The sequence below is a fragment of the Chionomys nivalis genome, chromosome 20 (genome assembly GCF_950005125.1).
Source record: "Chionomys nivalis chromosome 20, mChiNiv1.1, whole genome shotgun sequence".
Classification (NCBI taxonomy): domain Eukaryota; kingdom Metazoa; phylum Chordata; class Mammalia; order Rodentia; family Cricetidae; genus Chionomys; species Chionomys nivalis.
This window is the reverse complement of record NC_080105.1, coordinates 57,743,126-57,756,669: the sequence shown is the minus strand read 5'-3', so window position 1 is coordinate 57,756,669 and position 13,544 is coordinate 57,743,126. Positions and strand designations below refer to the sequence as shown.

At 43.7% G+C, this 13,544-nt stretch overlaps 1 protein-coding gene across 3 annotated transcripts in view; it reads left to right on the top strand.

Annotated features, from left to right (window-relative positions):
- Myo16 (myosin XVI) overlaps positions 1-13,544 on the top strand; it is a 420,999-nt gene that overhangs the window by 197,583 nt on the left and 209,872 nt on the right. For all 3 annotated transcript variants that reach the window (XM_057752554.1, XM_057752553.1, XM_057752552.1), the window contains 4 exons: positions 806-871; positions 3,207-3,334; positions 5,574-5,679; positions 10,739-10,856. In XM_057752554.1, coding sequence (XP_057608537.1) covers positions 806-871; positions 3,207-3,334; positions 5,574-5,679; positions 10,739-10,856 — 418 coding nt within the window. The remainder of the gene's footprint in view (positions 1-805; positions 872-3,206; positions 3,335-5,573; positions 5,680-10,738; positions 10,857-13,544) is intronic.

Below are 13,544 nucleotides of genomic sequence, written 5' to 3'. Positions count from 1 at the left end.
CTTGGTGGGATGCACAGAACTGCTGTCCCTTCCTGAGTGCTGTTTCAGTTTCTCATTATGAAATACCTACCTTTCAGTCCCCAGTGTTCCTGCCCAAGCTACATCTCTGTGGGGTGATGCTGTATAGCCAGCTTTTCTGTTTCTGTTTAAAAGAATAAAGAAAGATATACATTTAACAACAGCAACAAAAAAGCTGGCTGTACAGCCAGCCAAATTGTCCTAGTCTTCCTTTCAGTGACATTTCTCTCTGAAGTAGCAACGTTCACCATTTTCACCCAGTCCGTCAGTTGTCTTTTAGCTGCAGTATTTGGACCATTTATGTTTGTTGTCATTGCAGACATATGTGTACTTAAACCTGCATTTATAATCTCTTGTCCATTTGTTCCTAAGCCTTTATATCTCATTACTTCAACTTTGTTAATAAAATGTTTGATTTTTGAGCTTTATGAACACTTTGTCTTTTTTTTACTCTATAGTAGCATAAAATTAACTACCCCACTTTCCTCTTGCTGTGAGTTTGTTTATTTTCCTTCTATGCTGTTTATCCAGAGTGATTTTCACAAAATCCCTTTGCAGTAGAATCTTAGAATGTAACCATTCACTACTTGTGTTTCGTGGAATGAACCTGATCACTTCATTTAATTTGAATATGAATCTTATATTTCTGAAGAATGTTTGGGTCAATTAAAAATATTAGAATATGACTTTTATTGATTCACCATGTTTCCCACAACGGTTTCCAAATTATATAATTTTAAATGATTCTATCCATGTGATTCATGAACTATTTGCATCTTTTTGACAGACTTTTATTGGGGACATCTTCTTGCTTGTTAACCCATTCAAAGAACTCCCAATTTACTCTACTATGGTGAGTATAGCACCCCAATACCATTTTAGAGTGGCATTCATAGGGCGTACACATTTGTATTCAGTGACATAAAAACTAAAGGAATAACAAATCAAAACAAAATTTCTTAGACTTGTTCTCCCTTGAATTAACATCATGGTCCCATTAATGTATTATTCTGAAGAAACTTTACCAAGGTGTCTTTTACATTTAAATAAGTAACTGTTCTAATGATGCTTACCAGACAGAATAAACAATACAATATCTTTCCCTGCATCCTTGGCTGATTTGCTATGATTTGGTTTAGATCACCCATCTTAACACCTGGTTTCCTGCTGAGGTTAGGGGAGTGGAGATGGGAAGTGAGATGAGCTCAGGAAATTCCCCAAAGTCACTGGGCAGTGTCACCATCAGACTGCTCAACACAGAGATGAATTGCTGTGCAGAGTCATTCTAACCTGACCTGAAATCACAGTGTGATTTACAGTAGTGAAGGGTAAAAACTATGTGAGTAGCTCCCTGGATTTTATGCATCTCCACACCTGCTTCAACTGTAAAACAGGACCCGTAAGCAGCAGGTGCATGGCAAAAAGGAGCTGTGGAATAAATGTACATTCCTGATATCCATAGCGAGGTGGAGAGAGAGTAATGGAAGGAAAGGGGGAGGGAGGAAGGAAAAGAGGGAGAGGGATGGAAGGAGGGAGAGAAAAAGCATTCTTCCTGGTCCAGAAGGAATTGCACAATTCCTACAGACATGGCTCTTGAAAGCAGGGCAGCTGTGCTTCACCGCTTTCTCCCTCCTCACCAAGGACCAAGGTATGCCACTCATAGAACTCTCATCCTGTCCAGCCCTGCCTCAGACTCACCTGTGAGCACCTGCAGGTCCACAGAAGCCTGACACACAGAGGGCAGAGCCATAACCATTCTGAGCTCCTTCCAAGGTTGGCTTATACTTGCCAGGCACCTGCTGCTTACGGGTCCTGTTTTACAGTTGAAGCAGGTGTGGAGATGCATAAAATCCAGGGAGCTACTCGCATAGTTTTTACCCATCACTACTCTAAATCACACTGTGATTTCAGGTGAGCTAGAATGACTCTGCACACTGTTTATCTGTGTTGAACAGTCTCATGGTGACACTGCCCAGTCTCTTTGGAACACCAGTGCACAGAGTTCATTCACAGGTGATTATTGACTGGCATTTAGTTCATAGATGGCTATTGGCTGGTATTTAGTTCATGATTGGCTATTGACTGGTGTGTGGCTCATGGTTGGCTCTTGACTGGAGTTTAGTTTATGGTTGACTATTGATTGTTTCATGGATGGCTATTGATTGGTATTTAGTTCATGGTTGGCCATTGACTGGTGTTTAGTTCATGGTTGGCTATTGACTGGTGTTTAGTTTATGGTTGACTATTGATTGGTTCATGGTTGGCCATTGACTGGTGTTTAGTTCGTGGTTGGCTATTGACTGGTGTTTAGTTCACGGATGGCTATTGACCTGTATTTAGTTTACGGTTGGCTATTGGCTGGTGTTTATTTTGTGGATGGCTATTGCTGAGTGCTAGGGAAAGCCTTGGCACTATTTCCACCCTTTGCTGTTGAGTCATGCTTCTACAATGTATGTTGCAGTGATTTATACACACTATACTCCGCACGCCTGGTAAATGCATACTGGTGATCAACTCATTTCATAATAGCAATGCCCCTTTTGAAGCCACCATGCAGATCCAGGAGCCAGGCATGAATAGTATCATAACAATATCATAAGCACAAAAGCTGTGGTCTTTTGTGCTGTCCTGCGAGGCGCCTGGCATGTCTTCATGACTCTGAACTCTTCCTATTAGCTAGTTTACACTTAGTTCCTGTCACTTAGAAGAAAACAAAAGTCCCCAGAGCACTGAAAATACTGGCAGTGAGTCCAAGTGGCAGCCATAGGTCACAGTCACTGAAATTAAGGCAATTATGTGGCTGTACTCTGAGAATTGTTAAATTAATTCCTATGCTTACAATCCTAATGATTTTAAAGTGTTGACACCAAATATTGGGGAATTGTATATAATGTGAAATGTCATTGTTTAAGTTTGTTTAATGGATATCTACTAGACTGAAATTTTGTGAGGTGATTTTCTTTGAGTCATCAGAATAGTTTAAGACTCATGGACCAAGAAAAGAGGATAAAATCTAAACCTCCAAGTTGTCACTATTGGGCTGAGAGAAGGGCGATTGTACAGTTATTCTCTGCATGCCCCATGTTTCTGTAGACCCAGAAACATGTTTTAGTTTCAAGATTTCTGCAGCTGAGTGGTTTGCAGGAGAGAAGTAGCTGGGTCTTCCATCTTTGGTCTGCTGTCCACAGGTGTCCCAGCTGTACCTGAGCCCCACAGGCCAGCGCAGCCCCTCACTCCCACCCCACCTCTTCTCCTGCGCAGAGCGGGCCTTCCACAGGCTGTTCCAGGAGCGAAGGCCACAGAACATCATCCTCAGGTGAGCCTGCCTGTTGCCTCAGGCAGATCCTAGGACTGGGGCATGTTCCATTTCCCCTCTCACTGTGTCTGCAGTCCGTCGTGTTAGAAGGGACAGACAGATTTCTTCTAGAAGTCACCCGAGGTATAGCAGAGCCCATAGGAACCAGTAACCTGAAATATACTTCATCTCGAAGATTTAAAATAGCAACACAGCCAATCTGCTTTCAAGTCAAAGAGACAAACATGGAGAAAGAAAAGCTTGCCACGTTACTGGACCTAAGGTCCTATGCTTCAAATTATAGCCTTATTTATTCATAAGACAGGGTTTTCCCAGCCTGCTTCTGGTATTTACCTCTGCTCCCATTCCACCCTGTATGCCTCGGGAGGTGGCTTTCTTGGAAAAGTAAAGCAGTTTTTCAAACCACACAAAGACAGTTTACCATGGAATAAAACTCTTCAAATGAGATGTGAAGGGAAGAGCCACAAGGAGGACTGACATGTGATCACTCTTAGAAGATTGAAGAAATGGTTAAGGCTTAAAATGAGATTTGGACTGCTGTCTCTGGAGAGCAGTGTGGGCAGTACTGTTGTTAGTGTCCAAGCCTCTGTTTCTCTCACAGTGCCCATGCTCAAATGTATTCTTAAAACACATTCTTAATAAACTCAACTTGCTTCCATAAACAGGATGGAGGGGTGGAGAGAGGGCCCTGAGGGCTTTGCTGAGAGGGAGCTCTCAGTTTCCTGTAGGAGTCCCATGGAGAGACCTGTATAAATTTGGTTCACCCCAAATTCTACATTCATTTTCTCATGGTAATCCCCTTCCTCAAACTCCTCACTAACATACCCTCACTCATGTTTCCTTAGGACATATTTTAAGGCTAATAATGCCTAATATTTTGAGAGAAAAAAAACCCCTCACTTCTTCATTTACGTTAAACAGCAGCCTCCCAAGTCTATATAGGTAACACTGGATCTTCGCTGACAAGACACAGGGGGTGACATAGTCACTCTGCCCTTCCTTTAAAGCTGTGCACTATGACAAGGACCCATGTGGAGCAGGGTGACAAGGTCCCCATGTGGAGCAGGGTGACAAGGGAGAAGGCTTCAGCCTTTTCTACCCCGCGTTCAAGTTGGCTCAGCCGAAGTTGAGTGTTGACTGTATTTCTCTTGTGCCACAAAAGTAGCATAGACAGATGGTAACCCAGATTTTAGTCATCAAAAGTTGAATATCCCCCCAGGGCTCAGAGAACCCCGCAGAAAGGAAGCAGAAGGAGTGTGAGAGCCAGGGGGTAGAGGATGGGGGTGGAGGGTGGCGAAGGAGGACATCAAGAAAATAAGACCCTCTAAATTGACATAATCAAAGCTCATATGGCTTCACAGAGACCGAAGCAATGGATACAGGACCTACATGGGTCTATACCAGGTCAGGTCCTCTACATGTATGTATGGCTTCCAGTTTAGTATTATTATGGGATTCCTGAGCATATGGATGAGTGGGTCTCTTGTTTCTTATGCCTTCTCTTGGGCTCTTTTTCTTCTGTTTGTTTATTTTGTCCAATTCTAATGTGTTAGGGTTTTTAATCTTTCTTTTCCTACCCCTTAGAAACCTTTTTCTCTTTCTAATGAGAGACAGAAAGGGAGTGGATCCCTATGGAGTGGGAAAAGAGGTGGGGAGGACCTAGGAGGAGTAGAGGGAGGGGAAACTATAATCAGGATATATTATGTGAGAAAAAAATCTATTTTCAATTAAAGGGGAAAGCGTTGGATATCTCTAAAACAGATGCTCTATAAATTAGCACTAAATAAAACATTACTTTTAAAATTTTATTTTAACAAAATTTAATAAAATAAAGTTGGTGACTTGCTTGTGTCCCAGTAACGCACATGATTCCAGGTAGTGGGGCTGAGAAAGGGGGGCATTTGTCAAGTTGAAAGTCCAATTATTAAAATTTCAGCATTTTTTTTCTAGAAATTTTCCTTTAATTAATCAATTAGAAAGTGGCTTGCCCCCCAGCCACTGGAAGACAGGTATCAGGTGGTCCTCTGGGGATATGACATCCAACACACCATTGTGAGCAAGGCAGTACACATCCTGACTTGGGTGGAACCTATCAGACTGAAGAGTAAAGCTATACCAGCGACTCCCTGAAAGTGTATGCTGTCCCCCTGCCATCTCTGGGTCTGAGAATTGCCTCTGGCTCTTTCTTCTTCTCCATCTTCTTAGCCAGTGACCTTGTCTTTCCCTTGTTTTCCCGCAGTGGAGAAAGAGGGTCAGGGAAGACCCAGGCCAGCAAGCAGATCATGAGGCACCTGACGGGCAGGGCCAGCTCCACCCGCACCATGTTTGACTCCAGATTCAAGCATGTAAGTGCCCTCTGGGTTGGCGAATACGTGAGTGAGTAGATTGTGTGAAGACCAATGTCACGTGCAAATACAAGGACACATCATCATGGTTAAAAACAATTACAATTATACATAAATTATATCTACATAATTATACATTATATATACATAAATACATATCTACAATTATAGATAAAAAGAAAAGATCTTTGTGTGTTTGCATAGAAAGTCCCCGGCTCATACTTCTGCAGGGGATTGCTGAGACGCACTGCTGGGGGAATGTTGCAGTAAAACTCCAACATTTTTAAAAGAAGTGGCCACAGTAAACATGAATGGTTCGAATCTTTAGCTATTTATTAAGCTTGGACCCTCTTCAGTAAATGTCAGTCCACTCCACAACTCTAGTGGAGCAGTGGAGTCAGTTTGGGAAACCTAGTCTTTATTTAAATATGCTAATAAGCCACCGGCTGATGCTCCCGAGTGAGAACATGAATAAATCAACGTGGTTATAAGATAAATGCAGGTTAACTGATGGAAATAGCAGAATCTATTGACTTAATTGAAATGACAGGGGACAATAGTCTCCCCCTCTAAATTACAGGCTGAAATAATCATCTATTAAAAGGATTGTTGGTGCGAGAACAGGCACTGTAATTTCTCAAGTGCAGTCTGATCACTTTATGTAAATTGATTTTGCTGTTTAGTGTAAGTGACTGCTTTCTGGTTCCTGGGAGTAAGTTAGGTGTCCCTCCATCAAATCTGTGGGTACTGGGAAGTCAGAACCATCAGTTCTGCTGGTTCCTGGGAGTAAGTTAGGAGTCCCTCCATCAAATCTGCAGGTATTAGGGAGTCAGACCCGTCAGTCCCGCTGATTCCTGGGATTAAGTTAGGAGTCCCTCCATCCAATCTGCAGGTACTGGGAAGTCAAAACCATCAGTTCCATGCAGTTTTCAAGTGGCATGCCTTCTCATTCATCCGTGTGTTTTCCTCATTCCTCGTGACATATTTTAATTCTGTATTAATTGTGGGATTCCCCACTCTAAATATCATCCACATGAATATCATTAAGTTCACAAGGTTCTGTGCACAAGCAGCAAAGCACCTTGGGGAATAAATGGATTTATCCAAGTGTCGAATGAGTTTGTGAACTGAACGGAAACTTGTCCGAGAGAGGGGCCTGACACCCTCCCCGTGTGGGAGAAAGATTTGGTTAACCTAAAGCACCCTGGGTCCACAGAGCTATTTAGCAGTGAGGTTGAATGTGAGTGCCCGAGAAGGTGAGAGGATGCTCTCAGGTGACTGGGGAAGGACCAGGACCCAAGAGCTGCTCTGAGAGACTGTGAGCCTCCAGTGGGGAACCTATCTCAGGCAGACTCGCAGAGTGCTGCGCCTGGGTCTAGTGTATCCCCAGAGATGGCGCTTTCTGCCCTACCAACAATGTTTTGTCTCTAACCCCTGTATCTGCATCTCGAAGATCAGAAGCAGTGCCTTTCCATGCCCTTGGATTTATTGGAACAGAGAAGTCATGTTTTTGAGAGAATTGCCTGTGACTTCTTGCTCATTCCATCTCAAATGAGTTTTAGGTTCATTCAATTCTGTTGCAATCATTTAAATAAGCCTTTACTGAAAAGTCCCTTTCAGAGGGGAATGACAGGCTCAGTATGATTGATGGATCTGAGGCTATTCATTAAGGAGTCCACAGACCCTTATTTCTAGCACGTACAATATAGTAAGCTACTTTCATAGCATATGGTCACTTTAGCTACTGAAATTGATACCACTTTATAAATGGAAAACAATCAGGCCAATACAATTTTAATCAGTAAAAATCAAGGGTGCACGTAGGTACTTCTTTCATGTATATTTTTATTTAAAATTTTATGGTTATGTGCTAACCTCATAATTTTGTTTCAAAGTCAAGAGAGACAGTGGATAATAGTCTATTTTTCTCAGCCTTTCTCCTCATACAGTTATTTAGCGCCACCTATTGGTTGACTAGCTAATACAGAATACACAGTTGTCTTTTTCGAGCTTGGCATTGTCATCTGGAAGTATGCTGCCCTGTGTGCATTGAACAAATCTGTTAAGAATTTATAATTCTCCAATTCTTAACTGGCTTCAGCCTTATATTAGTGTCACACCTCACATGTCTTTATTGATGAGGTTAACAGTATGAAACTGGGGTTAAATATGTGTCCCTGCAGCCAGGTGCCCAGGTTCAAATCCCAGTCAGGACATTTGGAGTCTATGGGCCTTGCATCTGGTGTTTCTATGTGACGGATGGTAAAGTGGAGACTCTGATGATGAAAGACGAAAACCATCACATGCATGCACATGTATGTATCCACGCACGCACCTGGCGTTGGAATGTGGGTAGCCTACAGTTACTAGTGGGATGAAAATCATGATTAGCCGTGTGTGTGCTCTGCGGTGGGTACAGAGCTGAGTGCCTTACACACACAACACTGCCAAGCATGGAGAAGTAATCCCATGTTAAAGGAAAATGGGGATGGGGTTGAAGGAGCGTGTCATTTCATGGGGAGACATGTAGTTTTTGCCCCACACTTCCTGTCTGGGAGCACATTCTCCACTACCTATAATACCCTTTCTTGTAGAAAGATATAACCATCACTTGATTGTCAAATACAGCACCGACGTGCACCAAAGCTTAAATATTTTTAAACTCATCCTTTCATGACTTTTTAAATAATTATTTTATAATACATTTGTGCGACAAGAAGAAACGACAATATTAATTTTAACATATTTATAGATATCTATTCAATGTAAATTTTAAAGAAAAAGAGTAGACCGTCGTGTTGTCTTATTGACTGTGTCCTTCGCCCTACAGAAGCTTCTCAGTTTCAGGAGGTGCCATTTACTAATTGTTTGTCTCAGTGTCAGTGCCCCTGTGGTCATATTCAGGAAGTGGTCTCCTGTGCCAATGCGTTCAAGGCTGCTTCCCACTTTCTCTTCTATCAGCTTCAGTGGAACTGGGTTTATATTGAGGTCTTTGATCCACTTTGTCCTAGCAATAGTGGAGACGGTGCCTGAATTGGTTAGTGACTACTCCAATCGTCATCATAGAACTTACATCCATTACTGTTGGGAGCAAATGCAGTGACCCACAGCCAAGCACTGGGCTGAGCTCCTGGAGTTCAGCTGAAGAGAGGGAGGAGGGATCATATGAGCAAGGAGGGGGAGGGTAGGGGATTGGTCAAGATCATGATGGGAAACCCACAAAGACAGCTGACCTGAGCTAGTGGGAGCTCACAGACTGTGGACTGACAGCTGGGGAATCTGCAGAGACCTGAATTAGGCCCTCTGAATGTGGGTGACAGTTATGTGGCTTGATCTCTTGGAGAACCCCTGTAAATTGGACCAGAACTTATTCCGGGTGCATGAACTGGCTTTTAGGAGACCATTCCTATGGTTGGATACCTTGTTCAGCCTCGATTTAGGGGTGAAGGGTTTGGTCCTGTCTCAACTTGGACTGCCATACTTTGTTGACTCCCCAAGGGAGGCCTTATCCCCTCTGAGGAGTGGATGTGGGGTGGAATGCGAGGGAAGGTGGGAGGAGGGGAGAAGGGAAGGGATGGCGAACTGGGGTTGGTGTGTAAAATGAAAAAAAATTAAGAAAAATAAGAGTATACTGATGACTATTTAGGGGGGTTCTGTTGCACCTGTTATTAATTTACTTTGAGTTTTATTAATTTTCAAGCCCAAATCATAGAGTTTTGTAAAGATTTAATGTGTCTTCAGAAATCCAAGCCTCAAAACCAGATGGCTAAAACACATTTCATTATCATGTTTAGCATTTTTGATTTGTAATTGGGATCAAAGTGTTGCTTTATAATAGTTAATCATGCAGAATACTTCACAAATTGGTAAGTGCCTGAGTATAATGAACTCAAAACATTTGTTAAAAATTTATAATAATGATCTCAGAAATGATGCCCTTAATCAAAGGGTCTAGGATGAGGGCTCAGCAAATCAGGAGAGGGTGGCCTTTTGCCATCTGGTGGTTGAGTTGGAGCTGGTTTTCACATATTTGTAGAATGTCTTGAAAGAGAAATAACTTGCCAGATTTCCATACATTTTGGAGACTTGTTCGGTCACCATCTTTATTAGAGTTGCAGTCAATTGATGGATGAGGAGTGGATTTTATTGCAGGATCAATATTTGAGGAAACTTGTTGCAAGAGAATGTCCGATCCTGGTGTGCACCCAAGGGGCTTTTTCCTGGAGTTTTAGAACCATGGGCTTACAAACTCAAAGACAAAGCCCAGGGCAGTGAGGGTCAGGACAGCAACTTCAACTAGATATTTAGTTCCATTTCTGCAGGAGAGGATGAGTGGCAAGGGGCATGGTCCAGCCAGAAAAGAGGTTGGCAGGCCTGCGTGTTGAAGCCTGTGCAAGCATGCCTGCGGATTAGGAACACGGGGCTAATGTCACACGAATCGCTTTGAAGAAAGTTCTGTCTCAGGTTTAGGTCATTTCTAATTGTTCTCTTCAAAAACACCAAGGGGCTGGGGATGTGGCTTGGCTGGCAAGAGTGGTAAGGGCCCGAGTCAGATTCTAGTACCTATGCGAAAAGCCAGCAATGGTCATCTGTTGCTGGAACTCCGGGGCTGTGGCGGCAGAGACGTGAGAACCGTGAAGCTTCTTGGCTGCCGGTTTAGCTCCAGGCAAAGATCCTGTTGTTGGGATAAGGTGGAAAATGAGAGAGTATAATAACCAGCGTCATCTACATGCGTGTACATACAACACCACCCCCTCCCCTGCACAGTGTGTGTGTGTGTGTGTGTGTGTGTGTGTGTGTGTGTGTATGCACGCTGGCCTCAATTTACAGTCAGGCAAGGGAAGTATATGATACCTTATCATCGCTGGCCACAATCTGGCAGATCATGTGTATTCATCATTTGCCTTTGAGGAAAAGAGGAACCTTAAAAGTTCAGCATGTGTTCTGTGGAAAGCACAGAACCATCCAGATCACAGACCACTCCCAACATCTTTGCTATGACCCTCCAATTTTATTATTTTTGAGGAGTCGTCCGACAAAATTCTCTCTTGTGCTGCAGGCCATGTGCATCCTGGAAGCCTTCGGCCATGCCAAGACCACTCTCAACAGTGTGTCCAGTTGCCTCATACAATACTGGGAAGTGCAGTTCTGTGAGAGGAGGAAGCATGCGACTGGAGGTGAGTTTGCCGTCTGCCAGCAGAGGGTCCCCGTGCCCAGAGAGATGAACGTGGGGGGCGGGAGACACGGGACTTGTGAAGCCTGCAGTCACAATCTAGACCACCCCCATGTCAGCACACAGCAGAGAGAAGCCAACCGTGGACCGTCGCGGGAGCAAGTCTGCTTGCCGCCACCTATGGATTAATAAACCTCTTATACATGTCCTAGAAATGTTTTATAATAAAGATGGCCAGGCTAATTGAGAGGGGCCTGGAGGTGTCCCCTGCATCCCGAGATGTCAGGTTTCAAGTTCAAACTTTGCTGGGACTCAAAAATATTCTCAAGTGCATGGTGAGGCTTCCCTGGAGGATTGCTGTCCTAACTACACAACACAGGAGAGGGGCTTAGCTGCGAAGCTGACATGGTCGTAATTCTCCCACAGAGATGCAAAGACTCAAACAAATTGTAGCCGTGTGCAGCTCCTTCACACAGCACACAGTGGGATCTGCTCAAATCACACGTGAGCTTCTTAAACGATCGAATTAAAGCCCATCCAAACAGTAAAATAACCACCACACTAAACCGGAACAGAAAGACCCGACTTTCTGTTCAATTTAAATGTTAGCTGTGTATTTTTCTGGAAACTCAGTTACAATTCAAGTTTTCACTGACCTGGTCCTGGCCCTAGTAGTGAAGTGTCCTGGTGAGACATTTCCTGAGGTCAGAAGCTGAAATGGGAAAGACCGTGACTCTGCGCTTTGCTACATGGATATGCAGACCCGGACGAAGACTGTGGTCCGATTGATCTGGTAGTCTATTGGCAGCATTGAGTCCCAGGGCACTGGCCACCTGCTTGTCTGGATCCTACTGAGTCAGTGCAGCACCCACCCACCCCACCCTGATGCCAATGCTAAGCCTCAGCATCACAAGCCCCTAGTCTACCCCTCATCCGGGCTCTGTGGCTCTCTATCCAAATCCTCTTTAGCACAAGGATGTGCTAACTGCTCCCTAGAGGTGCAGGCCACTGTCCACATTTCTCCCCTTTCTCTCGGAGAGACTTAATGGGTCCTCTCCTCAGGAATGTCCAGGTAGGAAATTGTCAACTGAGAGAAGCAGCAAAGGGTGGGTGAGGGCGCTGCTGTACGACCTAGGGGACCTGAGTTTGAGTCCTCAGAAACCAAGTAAAGCCAGTAGCGCGTCGGTAAGGCCACTGCTCCTGTAGGCAGACAAGAGATGGGGACAGGAGTCTCCTATAAGCTCATGGGCCAGCTAGTTTGTGTATGCAGCAACAAACTATGAAGAGGCCATGTCTCACACGAGGTGAGGGCTGATACCCAAGGTGGTCCTTTTACTTCCACATGTATTACACAACGCAAACTCACAAGGGCACACACACACACACACACACACACACACTTTATAAAAAAGGAAGTTTCCATTAAACTACAAGAGAGCTCATTCACTGAAGTTGAGCTGCTATGAAAGCAGCTGACTTGTAAATATTCACTAAAATAGATAGAGATTATACTAAGACTAGTATATCCAAACCAGGTCAAGTCAATGAAGATTAGGTGGTGTTTTTATGCTTTAAAGTCAGCCGTATTTGCTTAAGTTATCAGCGTGTGTAAAGCTCCCATTGTATTGGCCATGGAGAATTATCATACTTATGTACAGGCTGAGATATGCTTTCTCCTATGATTGTTATTAGTGGTTTACAAAGAATTTAGCACCAGTTATTTTGCCAGAGCATAACCACAAAGTGCAAAATTAAAAAAAAAAAAAAAAGATCAGGCTAAGTTTTATGAACCACCAGCTATACATAAATAGATACTTTTCATTTTGTATAAATTTATTAACAAACGGCATCTTGGTCTGGCTCCCACCTCAGCGTTTTCTCCAGCTGACTTCCTATTTAACAAACCAGCATTCCTGGTTCTTCAGCGTAGGAACCACCGCCCTTCAGGACTCAGGGGCTTCTGAAGTGTCTCTCTCACCCCACGGAAGTGTCCGAAGTCCGTGCGTGGAAATAAGGAAAGTTTGCCAAGAAAGGTTCCACTTGGCCAGAAAGCGCCCTGGGTTTGAGTCACTGCCTTCGCCCTAGCATTCATGCCTCTTGCCCAGGAAGCAGAGGTTTATGGTGTGCCGCACAAGTGTGCCTGTGGGGCCGAGGGAGAAACTGTGGTAGACTCCTGCCCTCAGTTCCTTCTTAGACTCTAGTAAATAAAATTATGAGATTGTCAGTCACTCTAGAGCAAATGCTAGTTTCTTCCTTTAGCTGAAAATAGATTTCTTTTTTCTCACATAGTATATCCTGAATACAGTTCCCTTCCTCTACTCCTCCCAGTCCCTTTCCATCTCCCTCCAGATCAACTCATTTTCTATCTCTCATTGGAAGACTAACGGGCTTCTAAGAAATGTAATATTATAATATATAAAACAAAACTGATTATCAGAACTGGGCAAAACAAATAGAAAGAAACGAGCCCAAGAAATGGCACACGAGTCAGAAAACCACTCGTTCACACGCCCAGGAATCTAATAAAAACACTAAAAGGGGAGCCGTAAATACAGAGAGGACCCAGCTCCGACCTGTGGATGCTCTTCAGTCTGTGAGTTCGTAGGAGCTTTGCTTAGCTGATTCAGGGGCCTTGTTTTATTGGTGTCCTCCATCCCCTCTGGCGCCTCCTCTTCCACAGGATTCCCTAAGC